General features: G+C 42.0%; 1 protein-coding gene across 1 annotated transcript in view; it reads right to left on the bottom strand.

Annotated features, from left to right (window-relative positions):
• Positions 1 to 22,786, bottom strand: part of RELL1 (RELT like 1) — a 68,016-nt gene extending 45,230 nt beyond the window's left edge. The window contains exon 1 of the mRNA XM_004472773.4: positions 22,573 to 22,786. Coding sequence (XP_004472830.1) covers positions 22,573 to 22,657 — 85 coding nt within the window. The 5' untranslated portion in view covers positions 22,658 to 22,786. The remainder of the gene's footprint in view (positions 1 to 22,572) is intronic.
• Between the last annotated feature and the right edge of the window lie 2,358 nt (positions 22,787 to 25,144).

Genomic DNA, 25,144 nt, shown 5'->3' with positions numbered 1-25,144 from the left:
AAAACAATGGTTTTATTCAGGAGACAACAGAAGGCTCAGCTGACCTGGCCTCACCCCAGATTTGAGAGAAGTCAGCTGGCCAGTTATCTGCTTTGGGATACAGGGCCAGGAGGCCAGAGACCATGCCTCTAAGCAGAAAAGGCTGAGGCGGCCCAACAGGTAACTTTGGGGCCCATCAGAGGCCTCAAAGAGGGGTGGGAGGAAGGCAAGGTCTCAGCAATGTGCATCCCTGAGGCCGAATCTCTCTCGCTTCCTTTACTCTTCTCCCACCCTTTCCTTCCACTTCCTCCCCCCCTCCTCCATTTGCTATCTTCAGTGTAAGTTTGGGGATTTCTGAAACACTTTAGGTACTGATAGCACCTGTCTGTTTCCTGGGAAGGGAGCCTGGGGACAGGAGTGGAGAGAACCTTTCACCATAGACTCTTCTGTACCTTTCAAATTTTAAACTATGTCCACTGGAAAAAGAAATGGAATATCTAACAAGCCATTTGTTTAAAGTAATCTTAAAGTAGTGGAATTTGAAAAATCTAATAATAGTTTCAGATTCTTTCTAACAGTGGTGGGTCATAAAGAATCTGCTGCATTAAAAAATGTGTAACAACATTATTCAAGTGTTTGCAGTGTGCCAGGCACCGTTCGAGGCACATCGTGTACTATCTCGTTTGATGTCCACAATGTCTTTGAGGTAGGTGCTCTCATTCCCAACCACTTTGAGGATGGGGGTTCAATAACAAGCCAGAGATGTGGTGGGACAGGATACAACCCAGGCAACATAACCCTGGAGACCACACTCTTAGCGACATTGTTTAACAGTGTTTGTAAGAGTGAGTGGATGTTGCTCGTGGTTGAGCACCTGCCTCCCACATACAAGGTCCTGGGTTCAATTGCCAGTACCTCCTTAAAAACAAACCATAAGTGTCTGTAAGAGCTGAGATGGCCTTCATACACCTTCACTGTAAATGAGTAGGTTAAACCATCACCAGCCCACAGAGAAGGGCTAGAAGCACAAGTCCTACTCCAAGGCTCTTAAACTCCAAAAAGCTGCCTCTCTCCAAATGCCTTTATTATATATGACAAGCATTGGAATCTGCAAGCATCTTATTTTAATATAAAAATCTTCTTAATGAAAACTTATTCAAGTCAGTTATAGCAATGTTAATTTTAATCATAAAAAGGAAACTAGCACTCTATGTGTCCCTCTATTTTCCCCTTTCATAACTCTATTATGAAAGAGGTAGAAGAAAGGCCTTTTTCTAACTATTGAAAAGGAGCTCATTCACATATACACTGTCACATTGCAAGCATGCTACTTAGAAGCTATTCAACAATCGCCACAAACATAATTTGAACCAACAATGTTAGTTATACGACATCTAAAATCTTTCCGATCGAAAGAAAGGAGAGAGGGAGGGAGGGAGGGTCAGGAAGGGAAGGAGGGTAAAAGAGGAAAAAAATCATCAATCATACACATTTAGCAGGAGACAGATTACACAGAATACAAAAGTCCCCATGCAAGTAACACCTGATGCTTTTCAAAGCACTTTCACATTCATTATTTTATCTGAAACCCCTAATCTCAAGGAGGCAACCAGGAGCACAATGATATCCTCAGGCTCCAAAGGCTGGGTAAAGATAATATAGCCTGTGCATAAATTCGAAATTGTTTCCAAGTGTACCTAGTCCCTAAAAGTCCAAATAAGTAATATAGGCCCTACAGTCTTTGAATGTTCAGAAAGGATGTAAGACTGAATGTGTATTCAAGGTTGCATCAAGACGGAATGTGGAAGATATGCTAATCCAAGCTGGCTTGGAATGTGGGGAATATGTAACTCACCTGGAGGAAATAACCTATCCGATACTTAGATCAAACACTGAAGAACCTAACCAAAGGTCTGTTTGCATACCATCACTGTTTGTCTCCCTAATCCTATATCCTCTGTATAAAAGGGACCGAGAAATGCTATTCGGGGCTCGGTTTTTATTAGGACAAGAGTCCGCCGAGCCCGGCTGGTCGAAATAAACCAATGTCCTTCTCAGAGTTCTCGTGTCCTGGCCTTCAATACCGCCCACACCCCACTTCTCTACAACACAGGCAGAGAGATAAGCCAGGCAGAAAAACGAAAACCCAGCCTGCTGAGTCCTTCCCCACCTACCTCACTGCAGCACACCACGCAGACGTGCTGTCCTCAAACTGCAAAAACGTGTCTTTGGGGAAAAGGACACAGTGAAAACAACATAGAATTCGCAGAAAAAGCCAGATTTAGGCCAGACATGTCTGTCTCCCCAAACTGGAGAGGAGGGTGTCCCAACCCCTCTCACAGTTCCTAAAACCCAGGAGGAGTTTCTTAATCAGCTGAGTTTAACCTGTAAAAGCAGTTTCTATTCCCCCAAAAGGGCTACTGGCAGTCAAGATGTGTAATGAATTCAATATCCACTTTCACTGTAACTTGATAAGCAGTTTTGTTACCATCTATTTGGTAGGTCAAAACATCCAGCGGACTGATAGCCCCATTTGCCAAATTCCGACAGGTTTTAAAAAAATAAATAGATTTTCTTTTTGGAACTAGGCAGCTGATACATCCCTTAGCTTTACACACTTTTTGGGTAAGCCCTTCACAAAAGATGTAAATATAACAGCATGTCCTGTACTCATCAAAATCAAAAGAACATTCTCATTTGCAAAGATTCAAAAGAAGGCTACAAATAACACGGTCCTATATCTAATTTGGGGCACTGGCCCTGGACTGGGTTTTCACAGAGATCCATCGCAGCCCAAACTGCCGAATCCACAAGGGGATGCTAAATTAGAGCGTACATAATCTCACCAAAGGCCTGTGCCCACTTTCCACAGGCTGTGGGTTTCCTAACAGATCTGCTCATGAACTTTCCTCATAAGAGGCCAAGCAGGAACTGTTAGAAATCATTTAAACTACAGGAGGAAGGCTAAGCAAGCAAGCTACAGAACAAAACCATTCAATATGAAGAAGGAGACAGGCCACGTGGCCTGTTTCCAGCAGAAACAGCAAGAGCAGAAGCCAGGGGGTGTTCCTTTAGGAATCAGTGAATCCCCTCGAGTTTCCCAGAGGGGGTCTGGGCAGAGGACTGGGCCTTGGGGAACTAGATCCTTGGATCCTGGGTGCAAACTGCTCTGCTAGGGTCAAGAGCCCAGCCAAGTAATTTCCACCCATATAGAATGCAACACAAAATAGCCACATGGAGAAAACCAGGAGTGGAGCTGAGCCAGCCAGTGCTAGGCAAGGGCTTCAAAGAAGAAGATGGACCCAGCAAAGAAGATGACTGGCCCACCATCCCACCACTGAGAGAGAGAGAGATTGATTGCCCTGTGGAGTATTAGGGGTTTACTATCTTCACATCCGGGCCTCTGCGATGGTCAGCTTCTTTACCATCAACTGCTAAGAGCAGCTGACCTTTACTGAGAGCCTACTTATGTATTGGGCATTTTTACTTGCATTATTTTTTTAAATCTTTACAACTGAGATAGCAGTTATTAGTAAAATCATCTATGAAATGGAGACATTGATGAGCAAAGTAGTTAATTACTTTGTTAACTAGACTTAACTACTGGGGAATGACTGGGCTGGGATTTGAACCCAGATCTGATGGAGGTAAGGCCCAAGCTTTGAACCAAACTAGGAAGCACGGAGCCAAAAGCAGAAGGCAGCTTTTTCTTTGCTGTCCTTCATTCAACTTGTGTCCTAGCTGTGAGACCCCAGGCAAATCATTTAACCTCTCCATGCTTCAGTTCCCTCACCTATAAAATGAAGGCAATAAGAGAATTGTTCCTGAGGATTAAATGAGATGAACTTAGGTTTGGCAGGGTATGTAGCACTCAGTGCTCCGTAAATGCTATCCTCAGTGATAGTAAGTGCAAAACAGTCACTATCCCACAAAGCTTACAGAGCTCAGCTGGGACTAAAAGCCAACCCACAGGAAAAGCCAATGAACAACATGAGCCAGGCTGAAGGAGGCAGTGTTAAATATGGGGTACAGAATCCACAGCCCTGGGGGTGAGGGAGGAAAGGTGGCCATTCGGCTTCTGCAACACCTCAAGCCAGCATTTCCCTTCCTTCCAGGAACAGGAGGAAGAGGGTAACAACAAAGCGGAAAACTACAATGGTGCTAAAGGGAGGATTTTCCAATTAGTCAGAGGTAAAGCCAGGCAGTGTTCCTGCAAGGCAGGAACCTGGCTTCTGAGAATATGGGAACTGGGAAACAAAAGTGACTAAATGTGGGGCCCACGGTTACAACCCAGTTTGGGGCATGAACTTTCCACTGTGATGTGAAGTCCTTGCTACTGCTGTCGAGAAAGCAAAGTATAGGCGGGACTAGGAGAGAAAATAAAGATTAATTAGAAAAGGCAAACAAAGGAAAGGAGATTAACAAGAAGCAAACAGGAAAACCTCAGACAGACAGGAATCACTGGAATATTTGTAATGGGGGAGGAAATGAATGTGAGAATCACCAGTATGAAATCCAAACATGAACTCTGAAAAACAGGTACAATTAGGTTAGACAAACAGAAAAATAATAGTCACGTGTTGATTGCTTATTCTGTATTTACTATTTCAAGCACTTTTTTACAGGTATTAACTCATTTAACCCTTACAATAACCCTATGAGGTAGGTACCATTGTTTTCAACTTCATTTTACAGATGAGAAAACTATAGCACGGAGAGGTTAAACAATTTACAGTAGGTCACACAGCTAGCAAGTAGCAAAGGTGAGTTTTAATCCTGGCCACCTGACTCCAGAGTCCTACACTCTCACCTCTGAGCTCTACTACCTCTAAGTGGGAGTTAACAGTTTTGACATTCAGAAATATTCCACAGAATGGCATTATTCTCTACTCTAGATACTATGGATTTCAGTTGTTGAGCTAGCTAAAATCTTGCATAGAAAATCTACAGGCAATTTCTACTCATCTAAGAAACTTGAATGACATGTTTTTAGTGAGTTAGTGAGTCAATTATTAGAGATGGGGCACATTTAAAAGTTATATTCCCTTTAAGTCAAGTTATATATTTTTGACCACAAGTACTAATTTTAAAAAATAACCCTGTGTAGTAGTTTGGTATTCTTTATGAATTCCAAAAATAGATATTGGAGTATGTTTGTAAACTGGCCTGTTAGCACATTAGATTGTATTGGATCGGGAGGTTTCACTTTTACTTGATTAAATAATGATTAAGGCTTTGACTGGGTCACGTCAGTAGGACGTTGCATCCCCAGCCCCTTGGTGGGCGAGAACTCACAGAGAAAAGACATGGCAGAGAACAGAGTTTGGAGTTTTGATCCTAGAGCCTGAGAAGTAAATACACAGAAAAGCAGATCCGTGAGTAAGGAGAGAAGGCTCAACTGGACACAACAGAAGCCCCAGGAAGAGAGACGAGCTGTTTGCCTAACAGTCTACAGTCGGCCTTATGGAGAGAGCAGAGGAGCTAAGCCTGGAGAGAAACAAGCCCCAGGAAGAGAGGAAACCAGGAAGCCTGAACCCTGGCAGACGTCGGCAGCCATCTTGCTCCAACACATGGCAACAGACTTTGGTGAGGGAAGTAACTTATGATTTATGGCCTGGTAACTGTGGGCTTCTACCCCAAATAAATACCCTTTATAAAAGCCAACAGATTTTCTGGTATTTTGCATCAGCACCCCTTTGACTGACTAATAAACCCTGCTACTTTTTATAAGAAGTGAATTAAAATGCCATCCTGATCTATGTTTAACACTGCTGAAATTGTTGATCACTTCTCAGAAATCCTAAATGTCCCTCTGACTTTTTGTTTTATTTTGTTTTGTTTTGAGGTACCAGGGCCAGGGATTGAACCCAGAACCTTGTATTTGGGAAGCCTGTGCTCAACCACTGCTCCACATCAGCTCCCCTGAGTTGGTTTTTCATTTGTTTTGCTTGTTGTTTGTATTTTTGGTTTTTAGAAGGAACCAGGAACCAAACCTGGGACCTCCCATGTGGGAAGCAGGGGTTCAATGGCTTGAGCCACATCTGCTACCTGCTTTGCCTCTTAAAATAGAAACAATTTGCATGAAGGGATCGGATTCGTTAAATTCCACTTTCTTTGAAAGAGTCTCAACTGTAATGAAAAATGCTAACTGAAAAATAAATACAAAGCTATATTTAAAACTAATATGAAACTAATATTTAAAACTAATATAATATGGTAATTAATGGAAAAGTTACCAACATGCTTACAGTAGTTATCTCTGAATGGTAGCAAGACAATAAATAAGTTGTTTCTTATTTTCTTTTTAGCGTTTTCATAGTATTTTCCAATTTTTAAAATTATTTTAAATATATAGAGTACAATCACAAAGTGTTCACACACAAAACAATGGGTTGTAGGGGGTGCAGCTCAGGGCCTCAGTGGTTGAGCCCCTGCTTTGCATATATGAGGTCCTGGGTTCAATCCCCTGTACCTCCTAAAAAAACAAATAAACAAAGGGTGAGGAGATGGGAAAGGGAGTGCTAGCACAGAAAGAAGAAGCCCATTAGAAAATACCTCCCAAATATTGTCAATATGTCTTTTGCTGGTGGAACTTTGGAGTATTTTTTTTTCTGTTGTCTACTTTTTGCATTTTCTAAAGTATGTTGATGATAATCACTACAGTTTGTTTTTGTTTTTCTTTACAGATAAAGTCAATATGCAATCATTACTATTAGATTAAATCATGTGAAATGGTTTTGACTATATAGGTCAAACACAGTTGAAAACTGGCAATTTCATATAGTTCAACCTAATAGTAATAATAATGCTGTAAGGGTAATCATAACACTGTGAATCTCTTAATAAGGAGACCACCTATAACTGCAATCCATAATATTTACAAATACTAGATACTTCCACTGACTGGAGGCAGAAATAATGCTATGTTTGGTCTACACCATAGGAAACAAGGGTCAAAGAAAATTACTTAGTGGTAGAATACTTCATTACCCTAAAATGCAATGTTTACAACTCAACAACAAAAAGACAAACAACTTATCGAAATGGGCAAAGGATTTAAGTGGACACTACTCCAAAGAAGATATACAAATGGCTAAGAAGCCCATGAAATGATTCTCAGCGTCATTAGTTATTAGGAAACTGCAAATTGAAACCACAATGAGATTCCACTTTACACCAACTAAGATGGCAAGAACAATAATAATAAAACATAAAATAACAAGTGTTGATGAGGATGTAGAGAAACAGGAGCCCTCATACACTGTTGGTGAGAATGTAAAATGTGGTACAGCTGCTGTGGAAATTAGTTTGGTGATTCCTCAAAAAGCTAAATATAAAATTACCATAAGACCCAGTAATTACACTTCTATGCACATACCTAAAAGAATCGGAAACAAGTACACAAATATATTTAAATGGAAGTTCAGAGCAATACTACCTACAGTAGTTAAAAGGTAGAAGCAACCCAAATGTCCATCAACAGATGGATGGATAAACAAATTGCAGTACATGCATACAATGGAATATTATTCAGTCATAAAAAGGAATGAAGTACTATGCATGCTAAAATGTGGCTGAACCTTGAAAATATTATGCTAAGTGAAAAAAGCCAGACACAAAAGGTCACATATTGTATGATTCCATTTACATGAAATACTCAGAATTGGTAAATCCATATAGACAGCAGATTGCTGGTTGCCAGGGGCTGGGGGAAATGGGGACTAGAGAATAAGTGCTTAATGGGAACTGGGTTTCCTTTAAACTGATAAAAATGTTTTGGAACTAGACAGAGGTGGTCATTGTACGACATTATGAATATACTGAATTGTTTTCTTTAAAATGGTTAATTTTATGTTCTGTGAACTTCACCTCAGTTTAAGAAAAATGCTCCTGCAAAAGTCCTTTCTTGCTATACTGTTCAAACAAATAAACAGTAAGGTACTGGTCTAATAGGGCTTTTTTTCTCTCCCACCAGCACAAAAATGCCCTTCGAATTTTCATCTAAACTGTAAGCCACTGTAATTTCAAAGACATGATTCCAGGCATGAATGTCTAATATTCCGAGTTGATTTTTTCCAGTAGGAAAGATTTGACTTAAATAAAGTCAAGGGCCTTTACCTATTTACATGTCAAGATCAGCACTGAACAGGGTGGAAAAGAGCAGCGGTTCTACCATGTTTCAAACAAAAACATCCACTTCCCCTCCTTAAGTCTTCTCCCATTCCTATATCACTGCCACCCAGGACCTAAGATAAACCAAGGCTACTGTCTGTGTACCTCCTCTTTCCATCTTATGAAGGCATCTCATATAAACGTAATCCTTTCAAACAGGTTCTTTTTCTCCCCCAAAAATCTATTCAAGCACATTATAAGACATCAAGGGACTTAGAAAATGGACTTGTCAGGAGTGGTAGAGAGCTGGAGACATCTCTAGTTCCCAAAGTCCCAGCCCTTGACCAGAGGGATTTATATGCCATCCCAGGGTTGATCCCGAGTTTTATTTAGGCACTGCCCTACACGCCATCCCAGGGTTGAGCCTGTGTTTTATTTAGGCACTGCCCTACACGCTCACAGCCAACAGAGTCCTCCTGACCCTAAGAGAGAAGAAAACAATGTGCACTTAACCAACAATACGGCTAAAAAATGAAAATGTGCAAATATTCTAAAAATAAATGCTTAATATTTATGAACTCAGTAGTCAAGCTGATTTGTATAATGTCGGAGGATTTACTAACTGAAAACAAATACAAATTAACTAGCCTTTACTATTAACGAGCACCTCTTGGCCTTCACATCTACCAAATCCATTATACACTGTACTTCATGATTCTCACTTTCCGCACTCCCTAAACTTTGAAAAAATTGCTATCAATTTATCATATGAATTATATGACACCTATGCCAAATTTGTATTACTTATAAATGACTATACCATTTGTTTGATTTTACTAACAACTCTGATATGTATAAAGAACAGGTATTCTCAATCTCTCTCCCCCTCTCCCTCCTCTCTCTGCAGATCAAAAAACAAGAAAGCAATCTCACTCGACTTTCTGAAAGCCCTATCTCAAATTCGGAGTCTGAATCAGCTCCTGAGTCTCTTTCCTCACTTCGAGCTGCCTCGTGGCCTCTTCTGGTTCCCTGTCCTTCACCTCCACAGTAGAGAACCATCGTTTCAGGCTCTCCATTGCCTAACCCAAGTCTCCCCTCTGCAGCCACAGTCTTCACTGAGGAACTCTCTGCCCACACCCATCTGCACTGACTTTCTATTTCTTCTGCTCAACATGCTGTCCCTGCAGTATCCTTAAGGCCCACTTAAAATGCCAAGCTGAAACTGTGAAGTCTTTTCTATCCCTCCTAATAGAAAGAAATTCTCCCTTTTCACTGATTTCACAGGGTACTTTGTCTGTAGTTCTTGGATTATCCAAACATCCTCTCCATTATACTATAATAACTTATCTCCCCTTCTCAATCACAAGTTTCTGAGAGGCAAAAGCCAAGGTTATGGTTCATTTTACATACCTACAACCAGCTAACAGGATCTTCAACAAGGAAGGCCCTCCTTCTCAAATAAACTGCACACTGTGTGTAAGGACTAAGAGTCTAAAACATTCATCTGCAGGAGACACGAGCTGGCAATCATGCTAGTGAAATGAGTTTCACCCTCAAAACCCAGCTTCTTGACTATCAAACAACGTTAAGCAATCGCAGGGCCTTCCTTTTTCTTTCCGTGGTTGTTTTGTGTTTTGCCTTTAACAGAGGGGGAGGAGGAGTGAAAGAAATGAGGAAGCAGCAAAAGTATTTAGGCCATATGAGCATATAGCACGGAACTTGCAAAGAAAAATGAAGGAATGCCTGCTCATTAGCCATCTGCCACTTCACCAATGCCAGGAAATTCCAGCCTGCAGTTTTTATACTGTGGATAATTCACATGATTGTGTTGGATACTTCCAGCTATGAAGTGCTGCAAGAACATTTGAAAATTAGTGTTCCTGTGTTATATTGTGAGAGAAAGCCCAGTGAATTCTTCAAACTCCACCCTTTAGGGGAACCACAGAAAAAAACACATTATGTTTGCATATATGCGTGGGGAAGGCTTGGCATATTACCATATTGAAAGGAATTTTTGGTTTGTTTTTAATTTTACACATTATATGACATTTTATGTAGCTTCTTTATAAATCTTCAACTAAACTTATATGGCCAGTTAAGAAAGTTAATAGCATAACTGTTTAATTTGTATCTTTTCAGGAAACAGAAACAGATTTTTCTTTAGTGCCGCCCTCATGACAAAATGTCATAAAAAAATCATTTATAAACCTAATGACGTGTAAATGGAATTACCCTTTCAAAGATTTACTCTAAAGGCATGCAGACCTTTCCAGAAGAGTTCCTAAAATAATCAACCATTTTCCACTGAAAACAAAATCTACATTTAGCTTTATAAGGTCTCTTGGTTTTCTCTTTAATCAGATGGACCTAAAATGAAAAAGTTCAAAGAAAAATACTTCATGTATTTACTAGTGCCTTTTACTAATGACACTAAGCAAAGAGTCTATGAAGTTTCATATAACTCACAGCACATTTGAGAAAATGAACATAAATTTTGACTTAGGCTTCTCCTCATCTGTGACTTGAGCAAGTCTAATTTAACTTCCCTTTGTCTCAGTTACTCCTCTGCAAGACTCATTTTCCTTATATACAAGAGAGAACACTGCAACCTGCAAATCATAGTGGTTACAAAAATTAAATTGGATTGAACGATCTTAAATATTTGAGCACCTCTCATATGCTCACTGCCTCAAGGAGCGCTAGACGCAAAACAAACTCAGGGGAGAGAACCCAACATAACTGAAGGTTAAGTAACATGGAACAGATGTAACATGTGTTTATGAACTCAACATGTGTATTCACAACAGGAGATAAAATCAGCGAGAATAGCTAGGAAGATTTCCTGGAAGTACTATCATTGAGCCCAGCAAAAAGGATGGGTAGTGGACAGGATATATAAGACACCAAGAAAGAAAGGAAGGGAATTCCAGCTTAGGAAGACCACGATCTACTTCTTCCACTTATCTCCCCACCTTCCAGATCGTATTTGGTACTTGGCCAGCATCGCCTGGGAACATACGAGAAAAGCAAATTCTCCAGCCCCATCCCAGGCCTGCTGACTCGGACCCTCTGAAGGTGAGGCCCAGGGATCTCGGAATCGGCTTTGCAACTGACTCGGATGCATGCTCAAGTTTGGGAGCCACTGCTGTAGCTCTTTCACTTGCTCTCATCTTCCCCTTTTCCTTGACCACTCTCTCCCCTTCTCTTCTCCAGGTTAACTCCCACAGTTTTGCAGATATAAATTTAAACTTCACTTGCTCCAGGAAGTCTTGCCAAACCTGTCCTGGCCTCTCCTTTCTCCAGCCGTGTTCCACCCCAGCCCCAGGTTAGAGAATACCTTGGTCAGGTGCCAAACTTACCTTATGAAGGTACTAATGACACTTTATCATTATTCCTTTAACACTGTCTTCCCTGATAATCTACAATTAATAGCTCCATAAAATCAGGGACTGAGTCTTCTTTTTCTTTTTTTTTTTTGAGGTACCAGAGGCTGGGGATTGAACCCGGGGATTGAATCTGGGAAGCCAGAGCACAACTACTGAGCCACACTGGCTTCCCTGAGTTAGTTTGTTCCATTTGTTCTGCTTGTTCACTGTTTTTGTTTTTTCAGCAGACACCAGGAACCGAACCCAGGACTTCCCATGTGGGAGGCAGGCATTCGACCACTTGAGCCACATCCATTTCCATGAGTCTATTTTATTCATACCACTTTATCTCAAGCGTCTTGCACAGAGTAAGGCACTGTGTTAACATGTGTTTGAATGAATAAAAGAACCCATGAAACAGTTGTGAACAGTATAAATATTATAAAATTAAGAGTATTTTATATGTACAATTAGCATGTTAAGTACTGGTTGTACAAATACAACTTAATTTAGGTCATGTTTGAAAAGAGCTCCATGAATGGATTTGGGTTTTCAAAACCTTTGCACAGAAAATTTTCACAAATATTTCCAAAAGAATCAACGTTACACCAAAGTCACCTGATAAGGCAGTACTCTTACTTTCATGGTCGCTTTTTTCTCCATGACCAGATTTTTCCACTTCAAGCCTTTTAAGCCATATGGCCCATAGAGGCTGACAAACAAACAAAAAGATGACAATTCTCATCAATTCAGGTGGGGGTGGGGGTAGAGGCATGTGGGCACACTTGCAACTAAGATTTAAGATTTGTGGCTGAATATTTTAAAAAGGAACCCTTCACTTTAATTTAATATTTTTTAAAACACGTTGGGCCAGGATTCTCCCTCTTGCTTCCTTCCTTTCTTTAACCATTGGAGTGTCTGCTTTGTTCTGGGTCCCTGTTAGAGGCTTGCAATAATTAACAAGTTGTAGCTCAGTTCCCCCTGATACACATTGGGAAAAAGGCAAACCCCCTCCTACGTGCCTAAGAGTATGGCACTTCCCCACAAGTTAAACAAAGAAACCACATAGAGATGGGAGTCAAGGGAAATGGAAACCTTCCTTACCTGCATATCAGAGGGAGATAAAATCCCTATAGAACAAAGAAACACCTGCTCCTGAAGCATTCCAAGAAACCATAACTCCCTAATCCACTATCTTCTAGTCACTATCAGGGAAAGTTTTCACCTTTAGGGCTCCCTATTGGCCCCTGTACTTCCTTCTGACCCTCAACCCTCTCCCACCAACTATCATTTCCCCGCCTAAGAAAGTTCTGTATAAACTCAAATCCCGCCCCCCCCCCCTCCAGGAGTGGGTTGAAGTCTCTCTTCAGACCCCCACCATACTGGTAGGGGGCCTGAAATCTGTTCTTCAGACCCCCTCCATTGGGAGAGCCTCTCAATAAATTCTTTCTTTGTCTATAGCCATATCAGTCTCCATGTTTCAGTAAGCACCGTATTTTCTCCAGCAGTCCCATTCTTAGATCTGAGCCTGCAGCAAGGAAGGAGACACACACAGCCCCTCCCCCACGACACCTAGCCATCTGCTCCCCCCATCTGTGGCCCCTTCTACCTCCCACAGATTAACCTCTCTGGGGCTCCGCTTCCCTATCTGCAAAGAGAGGGGGTTAATTACAGGATGACCACCAAAGTCCTTTCTGACTCTAAAATTAGATGACTAAGAAATACACAATTATTCTCATGAATCAGTTTGCCCAAGTCATTTTCTCAGGTCCTGCTTACCCCAGATCCAGAGAACTGAGAAATCAGACCCTGGAGCAAGGGGACCAAGGGTAAACTTAGACCAAGGAAACTTGCCAGAAGCAGCAAAGCTAAGTTTATTGTGATGGAGAGGCAGCTTTAACATAATGGAAAGAGTCCTAGACAGTAAAAAAAAAAAAAAAAAGAAAGAAAGAAAGAAAGAAAAGAGAGAAGAGAAGAGAAGAGAAAAAAAGAAAAGAAAAGAGAAAAGAAAAGAAAAGAAAAGAAAAGAAGAAAAGAGAAGAGAAGAGAAGAGAAGAGAAGAGAAGAGAAAAGAAAAGAAAAGAAAAGAAAAGAAAAGAAAAGAAAAGAAAAGAAAAGAAAAGAAAAGAAAAGAAAAGAAAAGAAAAGAAAAGAAAAGAAAAGAAAAGAAAAGAAGAAAACACTTAGGTTTAGGTCCTGGCTGACAACTCAGTTTCCTTATCTGCTAAATACGCTTTCAGGAAATCAAGATCCCTTCTAGCCCTCATGCTACAGAATTTTACTTCCTCTTCATAAGACTCTATGTCATCAAAACACTCACCTGGTGGGCAATGAGAAGATGGACCGTAATCAGTAATAATATCGTTACAGTCAGACCCTGGATAATCAAGAAGCTTGTTGTACTGGGTTGAACAGTGTACCCCCAAAATTCATTTCCACTGGGAAACTCAGAATGTAATCTTATTTGGAAACAGGGTTTTCCAGGTGCAATTAGTTAAGATGAGGTCATAATGGCTTAAGGAGGGCCCTAAATCCAATACAACCAGTGTCCTTATAAGAGGGAAAGCTGGACACAGACACAGACACGGAGGGAAATAGCCATGTGAAGATGGAGACAGATCAGAGAAATGCTGCCACAAGCCAACGATTGCCAGGAGTCACGAGAAACTAGGAAGAGGCAAGGAAAGATTCTTCCCTAGAGCCTTCCAGAGAAAGCATGGATCTGCCGACACCCTGATTCTGACTTCTGTCCTCCAGAACTGAGAGAATAGATTTCTGTTGTATTCAGCCAGCAGGTTTGTGGTAATTTGTTAAGGCAGTCCTAGGAAACTAATACATGTGTCCATGTGATAATTCTATCAAACCCTAGCGGAAAACTGTCACAATTTTGTAATGAAACCTATTTATCAGCTGGCTAGAGATAAACCAATTTGTGAGGCTTAGGAAAGTTCTACCCTTATAAGGGTAATGATTTCCTTCCTTCTTTCTTTCTCTCCTTCCTTGCCTAATTTTGCTAGTGCAGTGGCTTGGCCCCACAAATCTCCTGCTGCCCAAGACAGCTCTTTGCCAAATCCAATGGCTACTATTCCACCTGCCTACTGGGGCCTCAGGCACTGCCCAAAGCTGCTTCCTCAAAACCCCCTCTGCCCACTACACAACCAGTATCAGCATCCAGGGAGAGGAGCAAGATGGGGCAGTGGCCACCTTAGGCAACCAGAAAGGTAAATTCTGGAGCAGTCAGGAACTTTGTCCCTCCTGAAAACTATGACAAGTGAGTAACTGGTTAGGACAAGCATTAATAATAATAATAAACAATTTTAGCACTGCCTATGTGCCAAACACTGTGCCAAATGCTCACGAATTTTATCTCATGTAATCATCACAACTTTCAGAGGCAGCTCCTGTAATTTTCTCCATAATCCAGATGAGGAAGGTAGCTTTAGAGATTTTCTCTGTACAATAGGCACTTTTATTATGCACTTACAGAGCTGTGCAAACAAACTGGAGTGGGGGGTGACGGATAAGGCTGGCATCAGGTGCAGGAAACAGGAGACCCCAGGCTGGGGTACTTTCCCTTTGGGATGCTGGAACAATGCTGATGAGCAAAGAGAAGTCAGGGATTTGTGGGGTACTGCAAAGGGGGAAAAGAAAGCCAGGATTTCCCTGAGTTCAACAATCATGACAAAAGGATTTGAGATGACTGGCAGAGGAACTCAGTTTGCCTGGGATTTCTGCCATCCTCCCTACTCCCAATCATCCCTTAGGTGGATTCAGTTTCTTTTCTCTGACAAAGAGAGCTGTGTCAATAACAGGCTGAGGTGGCGTAGGAATGGGCAGGGAGGGCAGATTCCGCCCAATACCCTCAACTATCCATCAGGTTTCCATTATAATGAGCATTCATCCACAAAGCTACCTGGAATAAACAAAAACCTCAGCTTTTTCCAAATATCTTTATCTTATTAGATTCCACACTAGAATACCTTAGTAGGGCTTCTTTTTGTGACGTGCCACTTATTTGAAGAGTTATTTTCCCCATAGGATATTATGCCATTTTGAGCAATTTCACTTCTGGCTCCCAATAAACATGAACAGATGCGTCACAGCATAGTAAATACAGGGCCATAATCTCTTATTTGAAAACCTGAAGTCAGACGTGCTTCAAAATTCAAACTCTGTGATTCTAGAAAAGTAATGCATTTGGCATATATTACCTAACACCCAGAAATAAACTGGTCAATACTGCTGCAGCAAAGTATATGAATATTCCCACCAAATGCAATGTATGTCTTATGATGATTGAGGAGGTTGTTGTTATGGGGGGACGAGTAGGGTGAGGGGGATGGGGGATATATGGGGACCTCATATTTTTTTAATGTAACATTAAAAAAATAAAAAATAAAAAAAAGAATATTCCAGCTATGTGAGAGAAATATATACCACAGCATCACACATTGCTTCAGGTCAGGTTTTGCTACTAACAGCATGTGATGATTAGGCTAAGGCATCAAATTGTCCAGATATGGTGCCCAGTGTTTGGTCAAGCAAGCACTGGACTCATTGTAATAAAAGGGCATTTCATGGACTTTAATCATTCCTGAGTTGATTGCATCAATGGCTGGTTACATCTACAATCAACTGAGGAGGTAGCCTTCAGCAGAGTGAAGTCTCATCCAAGAAGCTGAAGGCCTTAAAAGGAGAAGTGATAATAGCACTCAGAAAGAGAATTTCCTCTACTTCAGAGTCAGTATCTCCTGGGGAACTCACTGAGGACTTTCATCAGAGTCCTTTGCTTGCAGCCTGCCCTACAGAATTTGGACTTGTGCATCCCCACGGTGACATGAAGAAATTTTACAAAATTTCATACTATATACAGATATCTCCTGTCGGTTGTTTCTCTAGAGAACCCTGACTAATACATAGACTACGCCAAGAGCCTACCAAAAAAATTTCTTTTTGGTTTCAGACATTTTCAGACTACAGAATTGTCCATAAAAGATTACAGACATGCACAAATGGCTCAAACATTAAAAAAAAAAAAGTCAACCTACTAGTAATCAACGATACACAAATGAAAACAGTCAACGTACCACTTTTTCCCTAACCAATTAGCAAAGATTTTTTTTTTTAGAGAAGATGCCAACAATGTAAAAAAGTTCTTTGGTAAATACAATGAGTAAACTCACGGAGGTAAAACTCGAGAGAATAGGTTACTAGGTGATAGAATCTGGATTGAGAATGGAAGCTGATGCCTAATGTACATAGAAATTTTAATAAGGTTTATTGTAAAAGTATGGAAATGAATAGAGTTAATGGTAACACATTATGGTGAGTATAACACTACTAACTTATAAATGTGATTGTGACTGAAAGAGATAGTCTGTGGATGTGCATGTCAATTGAAAGGAAGCTAGAGAATAATCTAGGAAATGCATTATAACAGTAATTTTGGTGGTGGATGAAGATTTTGGTTAATAGTATAAAGATAAGAAGGTTCTTTTACAAAGTGTTAAGAACATAGTGATACATAGGAAAACTGCAATTAATTTAACTTATGGAAATAGTTAACAGTAATATTGTAATATTTTTGCAGCATGGCAAAAGGAGATATATCAATTCTAAGGGACAACTATAGGGGGTTATAAGAGGGTATGGGATTTTTCCTTTTGCCATAATGAAAATGTTCTAAAATTGACTAAGGTGATGACAGCACAACTCTGTGATGAAAATGAGGGCCACCGAGTATACACTTTGAATGGACTATACAAAGTATGGGGCTGTATAACACAGGGAATCCAGTGGTGGAAGACTGACTGTGGTTAAGAGAACAAAACTAGAATGCTCTCTAATGAACTATAACAAATATATAATACTAATACACAGTGTTAATAATCAGGTGGGTTGGGGTAAAATACACCAAACATAAGGAATATACTACTAATATATTACTATATTAATAGTAATATTTTGACAAGGCTCTTTCATAGTCTTTAACAAATGCAAAATGTTGGTGGTGGGGTGATATATAGGAGCCCTGTATGATGATGTGCACGTTTGTTTTGTAAGTTTATATTATTACTATATACTTATTGTTCATGTATGTTCATATATGAATGATGTACTTCAATAATATTAAAAAAAAAAAAAAAAAAAAGTAAATTCTTTGGACCACTATAGCCAGAAGGTAAATGGGGACACTTTTAGGTCATCAACGCTGGTGTCAGCAATAGCCTTAAAAACATGAATACCTTTGACCCCAAAATTGCCCTTTCAAGAATCTTCTTTTTGTGGAAGTAAACCAATATCTGTAAAAGGATTTACAGAGAGGTGTTCACTGAAATAATGTGTTTTTAAAAATCAAATAAGGAGCAACAACTGCAGAATTCCTAAAATGCACACAAGGTTAGGTAAAATACAGTGAATCCATAAAATGGAACATTATGAAGCATTTTTAAGAGTTTGCAGGGAAATGGAGAAACTTTTAGGTATAACTTTAGATGAAAAGGGCAGGATACAAATTGTATTTGCATTATGATCCTTTCCAAGTAAAAAATGTTTACAGAGAAGATCTGAATGAAATATGCTAATTTGTCAACAGTCGGAATGTGTATGCATAATGGTATCAAGGGAGATGCTCTCCCCTTCTCCCGATCTTTAAATTTTTTGGAGAATTTTCCAAGACTATGGACGGCACTGTATTGTAGCTGAGGGAAAAGGGAAAAGAAGTCTTGGCTACTTAACTCCCAGTCAATGGCAACAAACTCAAAAATCTGATGTCACTCTGGGCTTTTAAAAACTTCTAATGAATCTATCATTGGAAAGCCATCACCACCTCCAGAACGAAATCTTATAATGAGTGTAGTATGCATTTATTAGGCAGTTTATATCATACTTTTAAACAAATCAATACCAGTAGGCACAATGGAAAAAAATACAGTGAAAAAGATAAAACAGGTAAAAAATACATGCTACTTTGCATTTACCAAGACCTTTCAGAGGTATCAGCTCATTTGATTCTCCCTAACAGCCAGAAAGGCAGATAAAGGTAGAGTTGTCACGACACTCCTTTTACAGATGAAGAAATAGAGGCAGAAAGAGCCACATTCCCACAAGTGACGGACTTTTCGTGACTTCTGACTGCCAGCCTAGGGCTCTGTCTTAAAGCTTAGTGCTCTTCCCACTGTATCATGCCAATACCCTTTATAAATATCTTAGAAACAAAATAATTTTCTTAAACAAAGGGGAAAAAAATTGCTTAGTAGTATAAGAATGGGCTTCAGAATTGAACAGGTATGACCAGAAGTGAAAATACAACTTGCATATCTGAGTAACTATTTTCGAATGAGCTTTTCTAAGACTCATTGCCTCATCTGTAAACACATGAGTAAACTTATATAGCTGACAGGGTACTGTAAGAATTAAATGATCTCAATACTTAACCCAGTGCCTCCCACAAAACAGGTAATAAACATTGCATTCATTCTTCTAGGAGAGTAGTGTCTACAATGTACTAATTCCAAACTCCAATTTTATGCCTTCTAAGTCATGCCAGGTTCATGATTCTACCTGCTTTTAGTGGCCCTCTAAATCTTTACCAATTAAAGTGCCCTGTAATTATTAGGAATCATTCAATGACAATTTAAACACTATTTCTGTCAGTTTTAAATAATGTCTCTTTTGTCCCAATACTGTAATTAAACATCAGCATCAGAGCCAATTATTTAAGAAGTAACAATGAACTTTTTCTTTGCATCACCTGGAATTTTGATCTCTCATTTAAATTCAACCATACAAAATAAATAAATAAATAAAACAAATTCATCCACAGTTTGCTTAATTTCATTTGGAGGGTGGGTGATAAACACTTCTCAAAGTTTTTATTTCCTCTTTAAATTTGGGCATGGAATCCCAAGCTCTAGGAGGTGCTTTCTCAAAACATTCCACCCATTAACTATGTATTACATGGATATACATCTGGGCTGCTTTGGGGCCAAAGGAAAACCCAGAAGTTAATAAAACTAACACTTAGCATCTAAATGAGGAGCCAGGAGGTTGATGGATGCCTACAAAGCCAAGAGAGTGCAAGTTTCATTTCACTAGACCTTTTCCACCTACTCCTTACTCACAGGTGATGCCCACTATCTGGCAGAGAACTAGTAAGTCCAAAGGTTGAGTAACCAGAGAACTTAAGGACATAAATAAGCCAAGATGTGAAAAAGAACCCTTCTGGTGTTTGTGGCATATAGTTTCAAATGCTGCTACTAAGAGAAACAGAAATTTAAAGAGATTCTTCTTCTACTAGGCAGGAAGTGAAAGAGACATTGCCACTACCTACTATGAAATTATCTGTTCTTTTTTCTATTTCACAGTTTCTAATAACCATAGGCTTACAATCTTTATGCCTTAAACTGCATCGCTTAGAATCTCAGCAAGACTGCTGAGGTTGATTCATGTTCTGTTTTCTCTCTGGGGAGCAGTGGAGTACAGTGGAAAGAGTGTGGAATTTGGAATCAAACAGATTCTTATGAATCCAAGATAAAGATAAAAAAATACACACATGCAGTTACAACGCACACACGCATGCATGCCCGTGCACTAGTGCACGCACACATACATACACATCACCTGATGTGCTTCTCTGAATGAACAATGACTGACGCATAGCTGTGTCAGGTTGGGCAAATTGCTTAGCCTCTCTGGGTCTCAATTGCCTCACTAGAAAGTACTTGAGAGGGATTCTGAGCAATAAGTGTAAAGACCTATTTAAAGTTCCCAACCCAAACACTGGCACTTACCAGGCCCTTGACATTAGTTCCCATCCCTCTCTCCCCACCTCATGAAGTTGAGCCTACAAATATTAGCATGGTCTTTAGATTTCAAGAGAAGCAGAAGGCAGATGGGCAGGGCCTGAAGACACACTAGCAAATTTGTGCTTCGTACCCTTTTCTTCTTAGAGACTTCATTTTACTTAAGTTCACTTTCATCAGAAAGATTACTATGTGATTAGACAAGAGCTTTCTTCAGTCACATTCCAAGTCTGAGTTCAGGGTGTTGATCAGGGATCCATCAAAACACAAACCTGGGAAGCAGACTTGGCCCAGTGGTTAGGGCAGCTGCCTACCACATGGGAGATCCACGGTTCAAACCCCGGGCCTCCCTGACCCGTGTGCAGCTGGCCCATGCGCAGTGCTGATGCGCACAAGGAGTGTCCTGCCACGCAGGGGTGTCCCCCACGTAGGGGAGCCCTGCGCCCCTTAGGGAGAGCTCTACAGGACGGAAGAAAGTGCAGCCTGCCTAAGAATGGCACCGCCCACACAGAGAGCTGAGGCAACAAAAAAGAAACAGATTCCCCTACCTCTGACAATAGAAGGGGACAAGAAGATGCAGCAAATAGACACGGAGAACCGACAACCAGGGCGGGGGTGGGGGGAAGGGGACAGAAATAAATACATACATACATACATAAATATTTTTTAAAAAAACACACACACAAATCTACTCTCAGACACCATTTCTCTTATTGATGATTACATGCATCATGTGCTGAAATTTTAACAATTTTACTTCCAGGTAAGCACCTCGCTAAATTTAGGGCAACTGACTCCAACACTCTCTAGGTACTGTCTACAACCTAGGGGCCCAATTTGAACCCTGTTATGCAACAACCTGTCTGGGAAAAGAAATGCAGGAGGAAAACCAAATCTCCCATCCAATGAACATGTCACTAGCTGTCTTTCCCCAGGGCGGTTGGCTGAAGGAAACGTGGATCTGCTAATAAAGACTCAGGAGACATATTATTCACGTTCCCTTCCTAACCTGTTCTGGTTTCTATGAAGAAGTGAAGGTCAAGGTGATAAGCCAGCTGAAACAACCAGCTGTAAGTGACTCCGAGAGCTTAAGAGCAGTATTTGTGTTTTTATGGAGGAGATAGTCACTGTTGGAGGGCTTCCAGTTGCTCACTATTTGGACCTGAAGAGGAGCTGCCAGTGAAGACAAGCTTAGAGGAGCTTGCTGACGCTGACGTAAGATTCCAGGCTGTGGTAACCCCAATTGGCCAGGAAGGTATACGTTTTGTTGTTGTTGTTGTTTTTAATTACTGCTGTGAGGTGGCAATTAGGAGAGGGGGACAGTGGTAAGGAATCCCTAGAGCAGGGGTTCCTAACCTTTTTTGTTTCATGGACCCCTGTGCCAGTCAGGTGAAAACTACGGAACCCTTAGTAGAGCCACACTATACTGTGTATTATTTAATAAATATATCACACCCGCACCAACACGTCCCCACAAGAACAATATTTTCCCGAATTTAAATCAAGCTCATTGACCCCTTGTTAAGAACCTCTGCCCTAGAGTCTGTAATCAAAAAACAAGAGTGTGAGACAGGACTACCTTACAAGTTTAGGTTAATTCAGTTTAAAAGCCCTGCTCAGGTGTTCATCACCAAGAGCAAGTACTTTAGCATCTCCGCTGGTGGCTTCCTGTTCCGACCACAGAAGGTTCCTTTTGTGGTAACAGGAATCGGCTCAGAACAGTGAAGGGAAAAAAAAGTTTACAAACGCGCCTTCCGTTTTTCCAACTTGATTTATCCAGGATATGTGGGGGGGAAATCTGGAAACTCCGACCTGTTACAGGAATCCATCAACCACTAAAATAAACGAAAACTTGCTAAGGGAAGAAACTTGGCACTCCCCACAATTTTAACATTAAAAAAAAAAGAGGGAGGCGGTGGCAGCGCGCACCGCTTCCCAGTGTCAGGATCTTCCGCTTACGGGGCCTTGGATGACAAGGGCCGCGGGAAAGGGGTCCGCCGGGGTCCTACACGGGCCGGACGGGCGGTGCGCACCCGGGAGGACAAGCCCAGGCTGGGGGTGCCTACACCCGGGACAGCCCGGAGGCTGGGGGCGAGGGCACAGGCTCTCAGAGGAGGCGCAGAGAGGAGGGCAGGCGGGAGGGGAGGGCGGCAGCCAGCGCCACGCCCGCCCCGGGTCACCCGGGGGCAGCCAGATGTGCGGCGCCGCGGTCCCGCGGCTACGCCCGCACGCGGGCAGCCGGGGGCGCAGCGGGGCTCCCGCCCGGACCCCTCGCCTCCCCACGCACGTCCCGGCCCAGTCAGGGCACTCACCCGGGGCCACCAGCGGCGAGCTCGCGGCGCCTCCCACGAAGACAGCAGCGACGAGGACGGCCGGCCCGAGTTCCCGCGGAGCCATCGCCGCGTCCCTTCGCCCTCCTCCCCCCGGGTGTCGGGCCCCGAGCTGGGACAGACAGTGCAGCGCTCCCGCGGGCAGGCGGATATACCCGCCGGGCTCTGCCCCCGCGCGCAGCGCTCCCGGCCCCGCCCACCCGGCCCCGCCCCCTCTCGGCCCCGCCCCCTCTCGGCCCCTCCTCGCTTCTCCCAGCTGCGCCCGGGGCTCCGCGGGTCCAGGAACGGAGCGCGCCCCGCCCTGACCCCGTATCTCCGGCCCCGCCCCCTGCGGCCTGGTCCCGCCCCCTGCAGCCTGGTCCCGCCCCCCGCGGCCTGGTCCCGCCCCCTGCAGCCTGGTCCCGCCCCCCGCGGCCTGGTCCCGCCCCCTGCGGCCTGGCCCCGCCTCTCGCCGCCGCGCCCTTTTCCTTTTCAAACCGACTCAGGCTACCTGAGTCCTAGATTAAGCGGGAGCCGCAGGCGGAGGCTGCGTCGGCGCCGGGACTACTCTACCCCGGAGCTCGGGAGAGGCAGTAGTGGGAAGAGTGAGGAGGCGTGTGGCGGGAAGCGCAGGACGGACAGACCTGGAGTTGGGCATGATCTTTCCTCTGTGAGCGTCTCTATCCGGCTGCCATTCTCTTGGGTGACTGTTCCAGGAAGGGGCGCTGCGCTGGACATCATGTTTAAAAATTAAGGAGAAAAGATCAATGGCTTAAATTTCTTCCTATCTCCTATTTCATTTAAACGACTCCTTTGGGGGGAAGTACCTACACATATCACCAGAAACAACTTACATCTTTTTAAATCGTGTGCGCACAATGCACCTGCCAATTCTCTTCACGAAGGAGCTTTTCAAGTTCCCAGTCACTTACTATATCCTTTGTCTTCAGAATGCCTCTGTCAGGTGTGTATTATCCCGGTTTCACAGCCCAGGAAGTAGACCCACAATGACTGTGATACCGTGATGAACTGGAATTAGCTCATTGTGTTTGCTCTCAATGACAGCACGCACCGAGTAAGAGGTCAAAAGTATTTTTTTTTATTGAATCAACACACGCATTGACATGATTCAGAGCCTGTCTTGAGTAGTTCCCTTTACTGCTCTTTATAGAGATTTCTGAAACCGAGTTTCACAGTTAATGCATATGCTTGAAGGATATGCTGCAGGCCTTGAGCTCAAGAAAACAAGCAAAGACAGGGTATGAGGGATGTGGGATTTCCCACGAGGCTCTTCCTTGACCTGACCACAGACTCCAATTTTCAAAGGACTATTTTATCTTCTCTCCAAGTTCTCCATGCAGTTTGCTAGACCGTTATCAACAGTTGCTCTGATATGAGAATTAACGGTGACAGGAACTCAGCCCCTTCCAGATGGTTGAGGCAGAAGGACGGAGCTTCTTCCCTTTGAAGCGAAAGCTGGGCGCTGCATGCCCTGTGCTCAGTCGGCAGCACATACTGCAGTCTCAGGCTAACAAAGCAGCCCTCCCTAGTTTTATGCCGACATGAAAATTGAGAAGGCAAGCAGAGGAAAGAGGTCCATGGGGTTCCCAAATTTAAGGTGCTAGTCCTAGGACTAAAAATTAGACTGTAAACTATAAGTTATAATTTGCAGGGCCCACTGCAAAATAAAAATGTGGAATCCCTTGTCCAAAACAATTTCAAGATGGCAACAACAGCATTAAACTAAGCTCTGGGTCCTTCTAAGTAACAGGGCCTTCCCTGTGTAACAGGTTGGACACCCATGAAGCTGGTCCTGTTTATAGAATTTAGAAAGCAGCAAAATATTTGGGCTAAGAGACCTACTCAAAATATAAAATCTTTTTAAAATTGAATAATGTTTCACTGTTTTCCCACAGATTGAATTTAGTTTGAAAGACAGGATCATTTTTGACAGCATATTTGAATTGTGTGTCAGTTTATGGCTCTTCAGAAATAAAAATACAATCCAGCATTTAAAACTGTAAAAAGCCTTAGTAATCATCTACCACACTCCTTGTTTTACAGATGAGTAAACAATGACTCAAGAGATAAGTGACTTCGCTGGCATCTCACATCTAGTATGATCTTTGGAAACTGAGGCTCTTCAATTGCCCTTCCAGGACTTTTTTTAGCTTCTTGACACACTTTCTATAGGTTTCTTACTAACTTCCACATAACCCCATTTACATGTATCTGCACATCTTGTTAAAGGAAAGAAAGGAAGGAGGAAGGGAGGGAGGGAGGGTGGGGGTAGGAAGGAAGTGAGAAAAGAGGGGAGGGGAGCGAAAAGAAAATGAAACAAATTATTTTTCAGGTTATTAACGTACAGATTTGTTTACACCATTTTAAAACTTAGCACATACTTATGTTCAAAAGCCAGTGCTCACTGTTTTATTTTAAATTGTAAATGTGAGGACTCCAAATGGATGTTCTCTTTTGTATTATGAATGTGACATCATATTTCGTCTGAGAAGCTAAAATTGACATCACAAGTCTTAGTGATCTTTCCATTTGCTCAGAAGCTTAATGAAAGGAT

The sequence above is a fragment of the Dasypus novemcinctus genome, chromosome 1 (genome assembly GCF_030445035.2).
Source record: "Dasypus novemcinctus isolate mDasNov1 chromosome 1, mDasNov1.1.hap2, whole genome shotgun sequence".
Taxonomy (NCBI): Eukaryota; Metazoa; Chordata; class Mammalia; order Cingulata; family Dasypodidae; genus Dasypus; species Dasypus novemcinctus.
The sequence above is the reverse complement of the archived record's forward strand: the minus strand, read 5'-3'. Positions and strand labels throughout refer to the sequence as shown.